The sequence below is a fragment of the Panthera onca genome, chromosome B4 (assembly GCF_046562875.1).
Source record: "Panthera onca isolate mPanOnc1 chromosome B4, mPanOnc1 haplotype 2, whole genome shotgun sequence".
Classification (NCBI taxonomy): Eukaryota; Metazoa; Chordata; class Mammalia; order Carnivora; family Felidae; genus Panthera; species Panthera onca.
The window spans coordinates 94336414-94355525 of NC_138345.1; the positions used below are offsets into that span (position 1 = coordinate 94336414).

General features: G+C 37.3%; 1 protein-coding gene across 6 annotated transcripts in view; it reads right to left on the reverse strand.

Annotated features, from left to right (window-relative positions):
* LOC132694076 (uncharacterized) overlaps positions 1–19112 on the reverse strand; it is a 225942-nt gene that overhangs the window by 96593 nt on the left and 110237 nt on the right. For 2 of the 6 annotated variants that reach the window (XR_013556713.1, XM_078449682.1), the window contains exon 3: positions 16419–16877. The exons of the other annotated variants lie outside the window; for them this stretch is intronic. Coding sequence is in view for 1 of the 2 variants with exons in the window: in XM_078449682.1 (XP_078305808.1) it covers positions 16831–16877 (47 nt within the window). In the remaining variant the exon portion in view is untranslated. Of the gene's footprint in view, positions 1–16418; positions 16878–19112 lie in introns of those variants that run through there. 6 annotated transcript variants of the gene reach the window in all.

Here is a 19112-nt window from a genome sequence, read left to right on the forward strand (position 1 = left end):
TCACCTCTAGTGGTTAACAATGACATTTGTTGAATGTTCGTAGTGTGCTAAAGTCTGTTTTACATGCACTGTCTCATGAAATCATCATGGTAACCCTGCAAGGTAGTCCTTATTATTATGTCATATATATGTACCTATCATATAAATAACTGCAGATAAATAACTTTCCCTGGAGGTGGCAGAATCAAAACTTGAACCCAAGCCTGTTAGGCTCCAAAGTCAAGACTTTAAAGGGTATTTTAATGCCATTGGGTGAAGTGTCAGTACCAAGAAACAATAGGTTAACACGTGTCAATTTATCAGTGAAACTTGTGACTCATCCAGATGACACAAAGCCTCCTTTGAAGATATTTTCTAACAGCATTTCCTAATGCAGGTTCCACAAGAAAATTAAACTCCACCAAAAAATGAGTTGAGTACTATCTGATTTCTTCCAAGGATGATGGCACGTAACGCATAGTAACATTGTAGGTGCAAAGAAGAAAAGTTAATTCATTACACAAAATGATGACTTGGTGGGCTTTGGAACATAGGTCTTATTTCTCTCTCTTCCCCATTCTCTCTTCCCTCCCCTCTTTCCTGTGTGTATGTGTGTGTGTGTGTGTGTGTGTGTGTGTGTGTGTGTGTGTTTCCCTCTCTTAAGAAAGGTTGAAAGGGATGGGGTTGCCTGGCCGGCTCAGTCAGAGGGGTATGCAACTCTTGAGCATGGGGTCATGGGTTTGAGCCTCACTTAGGGTGTAGAGACTACTTAAATAAAAAAATAATTAAATAAAAGAAAGTTTGCAAGTAACAGGCCTATACTGCAATTATCAGCTGAATCCTCCCTGGTTCCGTTAACAATGCCTGAAGAAGGTCTTTTACTCAGGACTTCATATTGATGATAAAAGGATAAATGCTGTATTGCATATTGTTTACTCCACTATCGATCTAAGCAATCATTCGTAACATGACACTACAAATAATACATGGGGTGCTTCTGGTATTTGCTCTGATCCTTCCTTGCTAAGGGATAGATGAATCTTGAGCTGGGAGGACCAAAGGGACACTCCCTGCCCTCCCTTGTCTAGATCTTTATTTGTCTTACTCTTCTTTGCTTGGTGACCCTCTTTGGAGTTTCCCATTCCCTACTGGACTAGGATTTATACACTCCTATTTATGTTAGTGCAATTGCCTAATTCAAACTTTAATTACAAAATTTTCACCAATACTATTTTATACCTATAACCAGTGTTGCTTCTAATTTGAAACGATGATGTGACAGCATTTGGAATAGTTTGTTTCACTGGTGTGTGTTCTTTAAATAACAACCAGAACTTTTTTTCTCTTTCTCTTTTTCTTTCTCACTGTCCTTCAACCTTGCCTTTTTTTGTTTTTTGGTTTTTTTTCAAAAGAGGTTAACATTTACGTTCAGTACTAGCTGAAAAAAATCTCTCCTTTTGATACTGATGTTCCCATAACATTGAGTCTCATGGTTCTGGGCTAAATGACAATTTGGTGGCTTCATAATGGCTTTCATTTAAGCAAAACCGGCATTGTTAGCTATCAATGATTGTTTGATGTTCCAGAAAATATCCTCATGTTAGATGTTCAATGCCAAAGTACATCTTTTTTCAAACAGAAATGAAATGTTTCAGTAATGTTTGCCTTTTTTGTGGGAAAGGGAAAAAGCACAACATTCTTGAAGTGTTTTCAGGGAAACTTGTAGATGTCTTGCAGACTGCAACTTGGACTGAGTGATCTGAATACCAGCAACATTGGTGACAGCATGAGAAATGTCACAAGGCATCCTAAGTTTTCTTGTTTTTCACTCTTGGATAACTGATATAGCAGAATGGTGCCAGCATTCCTGAACTTTTTTTTTTTTATAACGTTTTTTAAAATTTATTATTAAGGGACAGGGAGAGAGAGAGCATCAGCAGGGGAGGGGCAGAGAGAGGAGGAGACACAGAATCCGAAGCAGGCTCCAGGCTCTCAGCACAGAACGGAACTCACAAACCGCGAGATCATGACCTGAGCTGAAGTCGGTCGCTTAACTGACTGAGACACCCAGGTGCCCCTCCGAACTCTTTTTTTTTGATTCACCCTCTCTTAAATCTCCAGTCATAGGGGGATGGTGATTAATAAGGGTAAGGGTGTAGAGTCAAAGGACTCAAGCACAGCTCCACTATTCATAGTAATACTACCATGGGGTGCTGAGTAGAGGAAGAAAGGGATCACTGAGCAGAAAGATACTAATAATTCTAATTATCATCATCATTGACATTTACTGAGGGCTCAGTAAGTGTCAGATATTACACTAATAGCTTCTATGCGTTGTTTCATTTACTACTCACAACGACCCCATGAAGTAGATACTATTATAATTATTTTCATTTTATAGGTGAGAAAACTATAGTGAAGAGAGGTTAAATAACTTGTCCAAGGTCACATGGCCTAGGTGATGGAGCCTAGATTCAAACGCCTGGGTGGCTCAGACGGTTAAGTGTCCGACTTCGGCTTAGGTCACAATCTCGCGGTCCATGAGTTCGAGCCCCGCGTCGGGCTCTGTGTTGACTGCTCAGAGCCTAGAGCCTGTTTCAGATTCTGTGTCTCCCTCTCTCTCTGACCCTCCCCTATTCGTGCTCTGTCTCTCTCTGTCTCAAAAATAAATAAACGTTAAAAAAATTTTAAAATAAAATAAAATAAAATGTATCAGGATTTGTGGGATGCCTGGGTGGCTCAGTCAGTTGAGCATCTGACTTCAGCTCAGGTCATGATCTCTCTGTTGGTGAGTTCAAACCCCGCGTTGGGCTCTGTGCTGACAGCCCAGAGCCTGGAGCTTGTTTTGGATTCTGTGTCTCCCTTTCTCTCTGCCCTTCCCCCTTACATCCTGTCCCTCTCTTTCTCAAATATAAACACACATTGAAAAATAAATAAATAAATAGATAGATAGATAGATAGATAGATAAATAAATAAATAAAATGTGCCAGGATTTGTTTTAATTAGGTACGGTAACACATGCAAACATAGAAATGATTGTCATCAAGGAAAAAGTTTATACCCACAGATCCCTAGAAATAAGAGGCATGGCATACCATACAGAGCCAAATGGGAAGCACCAGGATCACTCAGAAATCAGATGGAGCAAAAGGGGAAAGCATGACTGAGAGCTTTCATTGTGCTTTTTGTGGGAAGGAATGGGCCAAGCAGGGTACACAAAGTATACAGGCCTAGGGTTGGCTAGTTTGAATAATTTGGGTGGGTTCAGGAACATTGGAACTGTCCCTACTTATCTTATACCTGGCCCTGGGATGATTAAGACAGGGGTATGATGGCTCAGCCCAGGGGTATGGGCTCTGAACTGGTTGATTCGCATTTAAAGATTATTCTCGCAAGTCAATGTTTGCTATCTTTAGGAGTTGTCTAACCCTGAGAGGGACAATCTCTACCCATTAAGGCCCCAAGATACCACAGCATCATAAAATACAAAAAGTAGAAAAATATTATTAATACACTCTAGTTGAAGTATCTCATCCGTCTCGTCTCAGACATTGTCCTTGGTCTTACTGATTCTATTCCTGAACTGTCTGTAACTCATGGTGCGTTGGCCTGATGCAAGCAAGGAAGCTGCTTCTGGGTAACTCAGCTTTCTCCCTGACCAGGCCTCTCTGTTCTCCTTTGTACCAATGATCCTTTCAGTTTTAACTGTACCTCCTGTGCAACCCCGAGATTATGCAGGTGGCCAGCAAAGGCCTTGAGAGCAATGGCAAAAGAGGGCAGCTTGTGCCTTTGTGGAATCACTAAATAGGCTACCTTTGCAGAATGCCTTAATGCCAGTAGGACTCAGCTGCTGAGTAAACTCAAAATGGCAGCATGGTGTGGTTAGGCAGAGAGAGATTGGGCCAGCACTATCAAATTTTCACTAGCAACTCTTTGACATGAAGATATCCAGAAGTTTGACAGTGCCCTCTATGAGTGTTAAGAGAGAGGATGTTATCCGAGATAAAGAAGCACAAAGTGACTTGTTTTGCACATCTGATATGCAATGTATAAATTGATAATCCCCAATATACAGAGCATATTTGGTAATAATAATATTGAGAATAGTAACAAAGTAGACAAAGTTCTGGGTAGACTAATCAAGACAAAAAGTGACCAAAAAGCAGTATTAGGGATGGCAAATGCAATCATTTTTAAAAATAATTAGGCAGTAGAAGTAATTGTATGCCAATGAATTTGAAAATTTCAACAAAATAGACAATTTTCTAGAAAAAAATTTCCAAATTCTTCTTTAAATATGTCATAACTGTCCCTATTTTAGGATTGTTTAACTTCTGTTTCTTCTGTTTGGAGTATTCTTTCCCCGTTTTGCTGCATAGTGAGGTCCTCTCACTTCCTACAGGCCTTTCCTCAGATTCATGCTTTTATGAACACTTTCTTGTAAATTCTATTTAAAGTCCAACCCTTCACACAGATTTCACATCCCCTTTCTCTTTTAATTCTTTTCTTTAATAGCAATCACTATCTAATATATTATATATTTTACTTATCCATTTTGCTTGTTGACTGCTTTCTTAAATGCAATCTACAAAGGCAAGGAGTTTAAAAAAACTTTTTTTTCACTACTGTACTTGTATTACCTAAGTGCCTGGCACATGGGAAGTACTTGATGAATATTTAAATGAATAATATAATTAACTAAAAATCGCCAAATTGCCACATGGAATTGAATAAATAGATAGGTAGATGATAGATAATGACCAAATAAATTAAGACTGGGAGGGCAAGAATAATTTAACATTGGAAAAATCTTCAAATTAAATCATCACATTTACTGCATTGAGATTGATAGAGAAAGGATGCTTGGATGGCTTAGTCAGTTCAATGTCTGACTCTTCATTTCAGCTCAGGTCATGATCCCAGGGTTGTGGGATCAAGCCCCGTGTTGGCTCCATGCTGAGCATGGAACCTGCTTGAAATTCTCTCTCTCTCTCTCTCTCTCTCTCTCTCCCCCCCCCCCGCCCCTCTCCCCTGCTTATGTGTGCTCTCTCTCTAAAAAATTTTTAAAAAGAGAGAGAGATTGACAGAGAAATGCCATATACTCCTCTCAGTAAATCAGAAAAAGAAACCAAAAGTGTGCATAGAAGGCAACTTCTACCTAATCAAGTGAATCTATCAAAAGCGAATAACAGACATTAGTCTAAATGGTGAAACTTTAGAAGACTTCAAGTAGATTAAGAACTAAGGTGAGGATGCCTACTATTCAACATTGCACTGAAGTTCCTAACCAAAGGAATAATACAAAATAAAAGAGGTATGAGAGTTGGAAAGAAAAAGGTCAAATTTTCACTTGTAGAATACATGATTATTTTTGTAGAAAATTCAAAAGAACCCTCAGATAACTTCTAAAAATCAAGAGAATTCAGAAGAGCATCCAAATTTAAGATTGATAGACAATAAAAAAAAAATACCATGCTTGTATACTAACAATAAAGATCAGATAATATAATAAAATTTTTCTAATTAGGCAAGACATGTATGGAGAATATTATATAACTCTGTTAAGAACATAAAAAATACAATACAAAAACGAAAATGTAAATGGGATATGTATACCAGATGATGCTGATCTTTGGAAAGGGAAGATAATGGGCCTAACAGAGAAAATGTAGAGACTTTAATGCTCTATTTAAAAAAGAAAAAAACAACTGAAGGTAATAAAATTTGATATTTGTTCATTTTGGTGGTGAATATTTATCACAGATGTTTATTACATTTTCTACGTTTTGGGTGCCCCCAATATAAATAAATGCAGAGAGGCATCTCACTAATCTGAAACAGGATTTTGTAAAAAAAAAAAAAAAAATTAACAAAGATGGCTTCATTGGTTACTGAATCAATTACCATCTAGTGTGCATAGCTATTTACACACATTTTTAGAAATATTGTAATATCTTTAAATACCTGTTCTGGGACTAAAGACATGATCCACTTTCTGGGCTTCGAAAGCATTTGTGACCAGATGGTATACAGTGCTGCAATGATTCCTGGGCTTTATTCTAGTAGATTTGAAAAGTCTGTTCTCAAGTGGGATTTTTGCAGAATCTGCACCCTGGTTTTGAAGCTACAAGTAAAGTATGAATATAAAATGGCCGAGCAGGACTTGGCACTCTTGGACATGTAGGAAGATCTTCCAAAGCTTGCATTTTCTGCCTTCTGCTGACCTGTTTGGCAAGAGATCTCTACCCAAATATTAAAGGAAGATTTTTACTGGAAGAGATTCAAAATTCTATGGCATAGTGAGGCAGTCTCGTGTGTTTTCAGAATCTTGAATTCTTTCTCCATTCTGAATTACGGGAAGTTCTAGTGAGTGGAGAGGTTTTATTTTATCTAATTGCTCCAGAGTTTACACACTGTTCAAAATATGCCTTATAAGTTCATTTATATGCTAATGACAACCAACCAAAGGGCAAATTTGATACACAAATTATTAAATCATTCTGCCTGCATATTCTCTCCTTTTGGACAATTACTTTTTCCAAATACCAACCGATCAGACAACTATAATTACTTTGTGCTCTGCTAATAGAAGTCGGGTAGAGAGCTAGCAGTTAAAGAAATTCTTATCTGTGGCTGCAAAAAAGGCTGTTCCTTGGAATGTCTTGCAGACCTATGTTCCATTTATTTTTTAAAAATTTCTTAATGTTTATTTATCTTTGAGAGACAGAGAGAGAGAGAGAGAGAGAGAGAGGGAGAGACTGAGCACAAGCAGGGGAGAGGCAGAGAGAAAGGGAGACACAGAATCCAAAGCAGGCTTCAGGCTCTGAGATGTCAGCACAGAACCCAACGTGGGGCTTGAACTCAGGAACTGTGAGGTCATGACCCGAGCTGAAGTCAGTCACTCAACTGATTGAGCCACAGAGGCACCCCAGACACATGTTCCATTTAAATAGTGAAAAAAATCACTGTGTTTCTTCATCAGAGAGGTATAAACATTTTGACCTAAAATGCAAACATTTTGCTTTATTTTTAATTCACTGACCTACTTTGTAACAACTGTCAGCTGAAACTGCTTCTGTGCATGTAGAAGTCAAGAAAACTCAGATGTGGCAACAAAGAAAAAACATTCCAAACAGGCATCAAAGTGGGGAGGGGAATAAACTCAGAGTGTATGAGTTTACTAAAACCCTTTAGTAAGTAAGGGGTTTAGCCCTGAAACAGAGACACTGTTTGGCAAATCTATGAGACAGACAAACTGATCTGAATTTGGTGTCTTTCTCCTTTCTTCTCTTCCCTTATAGTCCAGAACCCCATAGTAGGCAAGCATGCCCTTCACAGTGTGCCATAGCTGCCCAGGCAATGCTCAGGGCCTCCAAATGATCTTCCTACCTCCCTACATCAAAATCCTATTTCCACAGTACTGTGCTCTGGGCGGTAGCTCTGGAATAAAGCAATTCCGTACTAAATTGCTAGCGATGAGGGACGACCCTATATGGGTCTGCCTGTAGAGGGCTATTGTATCATAGCTGTCTGGAGGTCCCCAGCCTACCCCTCCACCTCTCCTGGTAATCAAGGTCAATTCAGGGACCCGAAAGACCTCAGGATTATGAAGCAAATTCAGGACCAAATTCAGAGCTAAGCACCAGCTTTATCAAAGCTTGTGTGATGGTTACCCTAACTAATACACCTAGGGATGAGAGTCCCAAATATTGAGAACCGGGTACATGTTGCCCTGGAGAGTGACAAAGGGCCAGCCAAGCCATGTATATCTAAAGCCACCGATTTCTTTGGGGTCTTTCATCATAAATGGTACCAAGTGGAAAGTGTGAGTGTAGTATTAGCCACTTTTCAGATCCAAAAGTTGCCTTCCCAGAACAAAACAAAAAGTACCCAAGAACAAGCCATGCTGACTTTGTCTTTCTGAGTATTTTAGAGGACATGGCAGTAAAAAGATCACAGATAAATTATAATATTGAAAAATACTTTTTGTGGCTCGGAGCCCTGAGAGCACTCTGAATGTCATAATAATTCTATAAAGTCTGTCAGACATTCACAGGGGATTATCCTGGGATTTCAGGGAGGGAGACACAGCATAGTTACTGACAGCCACAAGAAGTCACTCTTTTGCAAATAACATTAGACAAACAACTCCAACATTTGTGAGCATATAACAGTCAGAAAGTGTATGGAAAATATTTTTTAAAGTGGATATTGGAAGATGAGATGGTTCTTTTTAAAATTGAAAACATAGGGAGGAGACATCTCTTAGAATTTGGAATAGAGCCAGGGTACTTAAAGTCTAATTGTGTGTGTGTGTGTGTGTGTGTGTGTGTGTGTTTTGTTTGTTTGTTTGTTTGTTTGTTTTTAGCTTCAGTTAAAGACTTTAGAGTCTATCTTTGAGAACTAAATCTAAAGTAAATCCAGCAGGAGGATTATTTAGTGAATATACACAGATGTTTGGAAAGAGGATTTTTTTTTTGTCCTTAGAAGTAATTATGTGCAGGAAAGAGGATTGATTTGCAAAAGGACATGGATTTGACCTTAGAATATTGTAGTTTCCTTCTGTAACGGGGGGGGGGGGGGGGGTCGGGGGGGGAGGGGGGGCTTGAGAGGGGTGGGGGAAGGGAAGATACAAATTAATGTACTGTGAAATGAATGGGAATTTTAAAGAGTTTAAGGATTTTCTTTTCCTCTATTAGAAAGTCATGGTCACCTAATTCCCACCATAAACTTTCATTCTGAGATATGAATAAATAAGCTTCTAAAAAAATTACCATTAGGGAGCAATAGCCTATGTTTTCTATTGTTCCTTTTGAGAAAAGAGGGTACAGACTGAAAATACAAGAGATTTGGATGAGAGGTTTAAGTTATCTCAGGGAAATTTTCAAATGGGTAAAGTATCGATCTATATGTCTACCCCCATGAACTTCTTATCTTAATAGCATTTTTTTCCTTGTGAAGAAAACTAAGACCAACTAGCTTAAGAAAAAAAAGGAATTTATTATCTCACGTAACTGAGATATACAGTTTGTTTTAGACATAACCAGATCAAGGGGCTTAAAAGCTCTCATTGGGACTTAATCTCTTCATCTATCTGTCTTTCCAAATCATGGCTCTGCTTTTTCTCTTTGTTGGTTTTGTTTCTCAGGCAAATTCTCCCTTTATGATGCCAAGATGGCTAAATTAAATCTCTATCAGCACAAGGATCCTAAAGGAAAAAAACAATTCTAGTTTTCAATAGACTATCCCTATAAAATCAGGATTGAATCTCCTTAAACCACTATGCAACCATTCAATTCAGTTCTCTATCCATTATGGAATTAACATAGTATATAGAATACACTGAGTGGCTTTTTAACTGAAATACAAATAAAAAGGTGACTGCAAGTCCTTGATTTGAGGTGGCACACAGCTAGTTAATTGACCATTGATTCTTGGAATTCTGGCATTGTACTTAACAAGGCGACAACATTCAGGGTCTTGCAAGGACAAACTTGAATAAGAATGTGTTGACTTTACTTTGAGGCCTTAGGTAAGTCTCCTCCAAGAAGGTTCTAGTTTAACTTGTAGCTGAGCCACAGAGAAGCACACACATCTTTGCTCAAAACCCTTTTCTGCCTAACATCTAAGACAAATGATATCTAGCAATCTGGAGAGGTACAGAAGTATAAGATTGAAAAATATATATTCTCTGTTCCAGACTAATGTGAGTGCCAGGAAAAACATGGAGAAAAAAACAAACAAACTAGGAAACAATTCTGGAGAAAACCTGATATCCCAGGACCCTCCTAAATATCTAATGTTTGCTTACTTTTTTGATGGAGTAAAAAAAATATGATTGAGAAGTTGGAAAATATTGTATGTGTGATTATGGCTCCCCAAAGATGTCCACATCATAGTCCCCAGAACCTGTCCATGGCAAAACAACTTTGCAGATGTGATTAAATTAAGCATCCTGAAATGAGGATAGTATCCTGGATTATACAGTTAGGACCAATGTAATCACAAGTGGCCTTATAAGAGGGTCAAGTAAGAGAAGGAGATGTGACAGCAGAAATAGAGGCTGGAATAATGCAGGGTCGTGAGCCAAGGAATGGGGATAGTCTCTAGAAATTGGAAAAGGCAAGAAAACAAGTTCTCCCCTACAGCTTCTAGTAGGAATGCAGCCTCACCAATCCACTTTAGACTTCTGACCTACTAAAATGTAAGATGATAAATGTGTGCTATTCTAAGGAACTAAGTTTGTGGTAATTTGCTAAAGCAGCAATAGGAAACTAATACATGACAGAGACAAATAATGCGAATGGAAAAAGAAAGGCAAACAGAAACCCTGGATAAGGGCGCCTAGCTGGTTCAGTCGGAAGAGCATGTGACTTTTGATCTCAGGGTCATGAATTCTAGCCCCTTGAACTCTATACCTCCTCTGCATTGGGCGTAGAGATTACATAAATAAATAAACTTTAAAAATCTTTTTTAAGGTTTATTTATTTATTTTGGGGGAGAGAGAGAGGCAGAGAGAGATGGAGAATCCCAAGCAGAGCCTGACATAGGACTTGATCCCATGAACCATGAGATCATGACCTGAGCTGAAATCAAGAGTCAGACACCTTGGCACAAAAACAGACACATAGACCAATGGAATAGAATAGAAACCCCAGGACTAGACCCACAAACGTATGGCCAACTAATCTTTGACAAAGCAGGAAAGAACATCCAATGGAAAAAAGACAGTCTCTTTAACAAATGGTGCTGGGAGAACTGGACAGCAACATGCAGAAGGTTGAAACTAGACCACTTTCTCACACCATTCACAAAAATAAACTCAAAATGGATAAAGGACCTGAATGTGGTCTCAAAACCCTAGAGGAGAAAGCAGGAAAAGACCTCTCCGACCTCAGCCGTAGCAATTTCTTACTTGACACATCCCCAAAGGCAAGGGAATTAAAAGCAAAAATGAACTACTGGGACCTTATGAAGATAAAAACCTTCTGCACAGCAAAGGAAACAACCAACAAAACTAAAAGGCAACCAACGGAATGGGAAAAGATATTTGCAAATGACATATCGGACAAAGGGCTAGTATCCAAAATCTATAAAGAGCTCACCAAACTCCACACCCGAGAAACAAATAACCCAGTGAAGAAATGGGCAGAAAACATGAATAGACACTTCTCTAAAGAAGACATCCGGATGGCCAACAGGCACATGAAACGATGCTCAACGTCGCTCCTCATCAGGGAAATACAAATCAAAACCACACTCAGATATCACCTCACGCCAGTCAGAGTGGCCAAAATGAACAAATCAGGAGACTATAGATGCTGGAGAGGATGTGGAGAAACGGGAACCCTCTTGCACTGTTGGTGGGAATGCAAATTGGTGCAGCCACTCTGGAAAACAGTGTGGAGGTTCCTCAAAAAATTAAAAATAGACCTACCTTATGACCCAGCAATAGCACTGCTAGGAATTTACCCAAGGGATACAGGAGTACTGATGCATAGGGGCACTTGTACCCCAATGTTTATAGCAGCACTCTCAACAATAGACAAATTATGGAAAGAGCCTAAATGTCCATCAACTGATGAATGGATAAAGAAATTGTGGTTTATATACACAATGGAGTACTACGTGGCAATGAGAAAGAATGAAATATGGCCCTTTGTAGCAACGTGGATGGAACTGGAGAGTGTGATGCTAAGTGAAATAAGCCATACAGAGAAAGACAGATACCATATGTTTTCACTCTTATGTGGATCCTGAGAAACTTAACAGAAACCCATGGGGGAGGAGAAGGAAAAAAAAAAGAGGTTAGAGTGGGAGAGAGCCAAAGCATAAGAGACTCTTAAAAACTGAGAACAAACTGAGGGTTGATGGGGGTGGGAGGGAGGGGAGGGTGGGTGATGGGTATTGAGAAGGGCACCTTTTGGGATGAGCATTGGGTGTTGTATGGAAACCAATTTGACAATAAACTTCATATATTGAAAAAAATAAATAAATAAAAATTAAAAAAAAAAAAGAGTCAGACACTTAACTGACTAAGGCATCCCCCCCGCCAATTTTTTTTAATTAAAGAGAAAAAGAAACCCCAGGATAAACAAAACAAAATAAAAACACATGAGAGACATGGTCTAACTATGAAACAAATGAAAATACAGCTACTGGTTAATAAAAGTGTAACAAACAGTATACATTGTCCTTCAAAAATTCACTTTGAATTTGTAATGAAGGAAATATAATCTTGGCCAATAAATTGGCCTGGCACTAAATAAAATTTACTATCATAATAATATAAAGATTATGTATAGCTTTTCAACCTTTAGAGTTAACTTATGGTAAAATACTGAAGGCTTCTTTTGTAAGACAAAATGCAAATTTCAAAGACTTTGACAGTGAGAATTCACAGTTTCATTGACAGAGTGTAGGTTATATAAAAAGAATGAAAAATAAAAAAAAATAGATTTGTTCATACCATCATCTTAACATTATGGGGAGCTAAAAGAGGTTGTTGAAAGTCAGTGCAACAAAAAAGTAGAGATTTATGAATATATATGACAGGTATAAAGATGTAAAAAGAAGAACAAAAAATAATATAATTATTAAACATATGAAGGAAAAGAGAAGAAAAAATTGGAATAATGTAAATGAGGTAAACTCATTTTTATTATCAAGTTATAACTAGTTTTTAACCTATCAGTCTCCAGGAGTATCTATTTATCAACAAATACCTCTTAGTAAAGGTAGTATCTAGAAGAATTCAAGTCAGAAATAGTTAAAAGAGGTTAACTGTGATAATAGGGCAAAAAGTGAGATCAAAAGGAAGGAACTTCACTGGTCAATTTTATCATGCATCTAAGGGAGGAAAATGGTAATTGCACACAAACATAGAAAGTAAATAACAAAAGAATACTTCACCACTCTTTTTATGAGGCCACATTATCCTGATACCAAAATCAGAAAGACATTATAAGAAGAAAGAAGTATGAAAATTTGAAATTAAATATGAAATTAAATCTAGCAACATGTAAAAAAGTAAATATATCATGACAATGGGATTCATTCTAGGAAGGCAAGGTTGGTTTAATATTCAAAAGTCAATCCATGTAATTTACCAAATTAAACTAGAAAAAGCTTATGATCATCATAATAGATGCTTAATAAGCATTTGACAAAATTCAATAGCTATTGTGATTAAAAAATCATTAGTGATATCTATGGAAAACTTAAAGCTAATATCATACTTACTAATGAAAGACTGAACACTTTTAGACTGTAACTAAGAACGAAGTGAGGATGTTTACTCTTACCACCTATATTCAAAATAGCCAGTGCAAAATAGGGTAAGAAAAAGAAATAAATAGCCTGCAGATTGGAAATTAAAAAAATCTTTTTGACTTCATAAATATGATTGTTTATGTAGAAAATTTTTAAAATCTACAAAAAAGCTATTAAAATAAATGTGAAGTCAGCATGGTCATTGGATACTAGGTCAATATACAAAAACTCATCATACATATATGCAACAAGCAATTGAAAAATAAAATTAAAAATTAATATTTCAAATAGCATGAAAACATGAAATATTTTTAAGAATAAATTTAACAAAATATGTATAAGTCCTGTACACTGAAAAGCACAAAACACTAGTGAGAGATACTAAAGAAAAATCTAAATAGAGAGATAAAATGGACAGGAAACTTAATACTATTAAGATGTTACTTCTTCCTAAATTGATACACAGGTTCCATACAATTTTATTCAAAATCTGTGGTCTTTGGTAGAAGTTAATATGTGAGTTCTTAAATGTGTGTAGAAATGCAGAGTTTGGAAGAGCCAAAACATTTTTGAAAACAAAGACCAGGGGCGCCTGGGTGGCTCAGTTGGTTAAGCGTCCGACTTCAGCTCAGGTCACGATCTCACAGTCCGTGAGTTTGAGCCCTGCGTCGGGCTCTGGGCTGATGGCTTAGAGCCTGGAGCCTGCTTCCGATTCTGTGTCTCCCTCTCTCTCTGCCCCTCCCCCGTTCATGCTCTGTCTCTCCATGTCTCAAAAATAAATAAATGTTAAAAAAAAAATTAAAAAAAAAAAAGAAAACAAAGACCAATGAGTGAGGACTTACACTACCATTTTATAACACTGTAATAATCAAGACACGTGATCTGGCATAAAGATAGACCTATAAATCAATGACAAAATAGAAATTATAAGTGGACCCAAACATACAGTTATTTTTTAATAAAAGTGCCATTTTTGGAAAAGCCAGTTGCAAGAAAAATTGGAGAATGTAGCAGCATTAGGTGAGATATTAAAGACACCATGTGACCACAGAAAGCAGTAGAGGCAGAGAGAGCAGCTCCCTTGAGGCTTGATTGACTAGACCACTTTCCTGTTTTGATGAGGCCCAGCTGTGCTTGAAGTCCCTTATGTCCTCTTAGCAGACAGAAATAGGTTATTTTGTGTATGAAATCGTGTACACACATAGATCTATAATTTTTTCTGTATGTATCCATTTGTGTATATATTAAGCTGATACATAAGATGTCTCCAACTCTAATCCAATACTACGGGTTCATTTTACCCTTCTCTTCTTGCTCGTTCTATAACTTCCCTCTCTACCAGTGAGAAACCTGGCTCTTACATCCAACATCCATTTACTTACTTGTTCAACCCTTTTGATTATTTTCAACTGGGTTGTTTATCTTATTATTGAATTGTGAGACTTCTTTATTATTTTGGATGTGTGTGTTTCATCAAGTGTATGTGTTGCAAATAGTTTCTCCCAGTTCATGGCTTGCCTTTTCGTTTTCTTTCAGAGATGAACAGTTTTTCATTTTGATGGAGTCCAATTTACTGATTTTTTTTTTCTTTTATCGTTTGTGCTTCTTGTGTCCTAAGAAATCTGAGCTTCACCCAAGGTCTCAAAGATGATCTCCTAGATTTTCTTCTAGAAGTTTTATACGTGTAGCTCTTACATTTAGGTTGACAATCCATGTCAAGTTAATTTCTGGCAACTTAGTTCTCACAAAAGAACTTTATTTCTGCATTCACATTTATTTTGTTATATGATATTCAAAATACATGATTACAGTGACATGTGTAACTATCATGGACAGCTGGGGAGAGCACAACTGAGTCCTGGTAAGGGTACTACTCAACGGAGAGAGGAGACATTCAGACTACACTAGAGAGTAGAGTAGCCTCCCTAGTCTTGAGTCTTCAGCACCGTGGGCTTCAATGGGTAAGTTTTATAGAGGGAATGGACAGCTTGCGTTGATCCAGAATGGAAATTGGGTTAAAAAAAACATCTACCAGATATAAACAAGTGAGCTGGTAGATCAGTTTTATGCATGCCAAACCAGTCCCGAATTATGCCTTTATTTCTGGATGTCACAATCTAAGAAAAATTGACAAACTAGAACGGTGCTTTATAAACTTTTTCAGAGTTCTATGATTCCATGGCAATTACCTCAATAATACTCAGGTGAAAGAAGTTAGGTTTTTTTTTTTTCTTTTCTATTTTGCACAGATTTCTTTTTCTTTTCTAAAGTAGCCCTGTGGCTTAAAAGAAAGAGTGTAAGAGCTGGAAATCATGATTGAACAGGTACTCTCTTAGAGGAAATTAATCATCTATGAGTATGCTGGATAATATGTGTGGAAGATCATGTTTGTTGCTTAACCAATAGCCACTTTCTTCCTCTTCCTCTTCCTATGTATCCAATGTAACAGACACTAGCATAGCTATAAGGGGTTGCCAGCTGCAGAGACCCAGTGCTCGGTCCCCATCCTGCTTGATCTCATCTCAAGAAAATTTTATGGCCCTGAGTAATAGATGGTGGCAAGGTGTGTGCTATCACAGGGAGATGCTGACTCACTTTGGTTACTTAAGGTTGATTCACGAATTGCCTCCCCAGGTTGATTCACATTCACATGTCTCCATGGAGATACTTTCTCCAGTGTCCTTGGAAGACAATTTTCCATCCTTACTTGTTTCCTTCTCCTAAGTAGAATTTCTCCCTCTAAAAGTGAGCTTAGAATAGAGCTTTACTTACCTCCAAAATATTTTTAAGCTTGAGTGATGATGTGCTATTGAAGAAAAACCGTATTTGATCTGATTTAATTAAATCAATAGTCTCATTTTATGATTTAGATATACATAATCTTAGAATACAATCATTTTGGTTTATTATTAATTTGGACTATGTTGAGAAAATCATTTTTGCTGTAAAAAGAACATGCCAAATTTATTCTCTGAATTGTGAACAGGTCAATTTAATTATCAGTCTCTTTAAATTTCCTTTGGAAACATTCTTTCAAATATCAAATCATAAAACCCAAGACTGGTGTTTTGACTAACCTAAAATGCAATGATCCGTAGGCACAAAATAAAGAACAATTGAAAATGCTGTTCCAGATAAATTTGAGGATACATAAAAATGTAACAAAAAATAAAATACTTACCTCAACTCCGTCATTGGAAGGTGTGGCTGGAACAGGTGTCAGCAATAAAGCCAAATGAGAAACATGAAAGTCATTTACTCCCAACCATAATTTCACAAAGTCAAAACTGAGGCTCAGAAAGGCTGAGTGATTAACTTTTGATCATATTCCCTTTCATTTGCAGGAGTCTAAAGCCAGGTTTCTTTACTTCCAGTCCTGTGTTTTAATGGTTGTCATTTCCATTAAATTACCTATGGTAGGGCTGATCATGTCTGTTATGGATGTCAATGGCCAGTCTAACTGGTTAGTCATCATTATTCAGATGATCAAATGATTAGGAAGCTTGACCTTTTTGTTTCATTCACTTCTGATGAACAGACTTCAACCTTGTCATAACTTCCCTGGCTTTTCAGCTTGGTTATGTGAACATAAGTCCATCAACCTTTCCAGTTTTCCATTTTAATCCTGGGGAAAAAAATTAATAGAGCCAAATATAATATGTAGGTTGTATAAATTAGTCAAAGAATGAGAAAATCTCACATTTGTAAAGCACTTTATAGATGATGAGATCCTCTATGAGATACTATTCCCACTTTGCAGGTAAGGAATATGAACTGTCCAGCTGAGTTGCAGAGCCAGACTAGAAATGAGTTATTCTATCTTCAAATCCAATATTCTTTTGATATTTTACCTTTTGCAAATCACCTAAGAACTTATTTACTTTCCATTATAATGGATATAATTGACTCATGCCCAGAAAGAAAATGAGTGAAGGCCAAATGTTTTTCTCATCTATTACTATTATAATACTTGGAAAATAGTAACATTTAACATTTATAGTGAATGTATTAATTGACAACAAATGTATTCTGAGCACTTACTATGTAGCGCAAGCTGTTAGTTATGAGGGGACAAACCTTTTGCTGGGAGCAATTTGTAAACTGTAAACACAAATGTCAAGTGTTATTATTTTAGGAGGAAGCTCACAAATTATTTAGAGCTTATAAACTGGTCTCTCTAGACAAAGGCCCAAGTTAAAGACTCAAAAATGCCTACTTAAAAGAAATCTTCCCAATCACCTGTTTTAAGAACTACCTTCTCAAGATAAGGAAACTCAGAAGGGAGAGGTTAACTGACTTGCCAAATATCACGTCACCAGTTCGTGTCAAAACAAGATAATTGTTTTAGAAAAGGTTAAAGTTTCAGGATACAATGAGAGGTCTTGAGACTTTTTTTTGGAACTTTAGCATTCAGGAACCTAACAAGGGTTTGACTTGTCTACAGCAAGTAAATGTAAAACACAAAGGAAACCCCTAGTTTCTTTTTCAATAGTAGGGCAATTCCCTGGTCCCTCCTCCTATCTTCCCCTTTGCAATTGCAGAAAGATGACAAATGGGTTTCATGCAGAATAGCTATCAGTATTGGAAGGCACCTGACGGGAGGATCAGGCAAAATTTGAACGTCTACATTTCAACAGCTTCATTGTTGTTGTTTTACAAAAGTGAAAAATACTGATGGTGCTGATATATTTAGTCCCAAGTAAAGTTCAAGTTGTCACTTTCAACTGTTATACTAGGATACTTTGAGCTGGGAATTTTTTAGAGATGTTATCTTCATAGCACATTAGCTAACAAAACACCTTCAGTTAAAGAGCATGACTTTATACAGAATTAATGGAATGTAGATAAAGGAGATGTGATCAGTAAGTGAATGCTTGGTTATCAGTACACTTCACTCATATCAGAGTTTCCTCATAATTCAAAGCAATCTCAACTATCTGTCATTAACTTCCAGTGTAAGAAATGGAGAAATCCATTAATAAGTACTACTTGTGAAATGGGAATCTATATTCTTTTATTTTTGTCATTTTTTTTTATTTTAGAGAGATTGAGAGCAAGTGGGGGAGGGGGCATGGGGGACGAGGGGGAAGAGAGAGCGAGAGAGAGAGAGAGAGAGAGAGAGAGAGAGAGAAGGAACCTTAAGCAGGCTCCAGTGTGGAGCCCAACATGGGGCTGGATCCCACAACCTGGGATCATGACCTGAGCCAAAATCAAGAGTCAGATGCTCAACCCACTGACCCACAACGGTGCCCCTAGAATCTATATTTTTTTAAGTCAGTGAAACATTGTAGGCATAGAACCTAAGCATATGTGATTGCTGTTAAGCATTTGGGTATTCATTCACTTTACTGAGTGGCAAAAAACAAAGGAATGCAAACAGATGAGAAGTAGTGGCCCACTCATCTGCTCTGTTAAAAAACCTGTTTCAAAATACCCTGCAAAATGTATACAGTAGAACAGAAGGATAATGAGACAAAGGAGGAAATCAGATGTCAACTCTACTTAGCCGCAGCACCAAATTGGCCTTTGCTTAGTCTACTCTGGGCATCCGGGTCCTGGCTACAAATGCTAATTGGATCCACCAAATCTGAGTATTTCACCTAGTTAAAATTTTTGAGGATTTGTTTGCAAACGCACTAAAAGAATGAAACTTCCTCTGCGGAGCTTTAGCTAACAGGAATAAATGTACACAGTGAATTACAAATTAAGTCGCAGGAATAAATATTCACAGCAAAATCCAAATAACAATCGCAGTTCACTGGGCATCAATAAGACACAATAAAATTACTAATGAGGGTAGACTCTTTATCCTCTACGTTAAAGTATAATTTTCAAAAAAAAGTAAAGTCATGACTCTAAA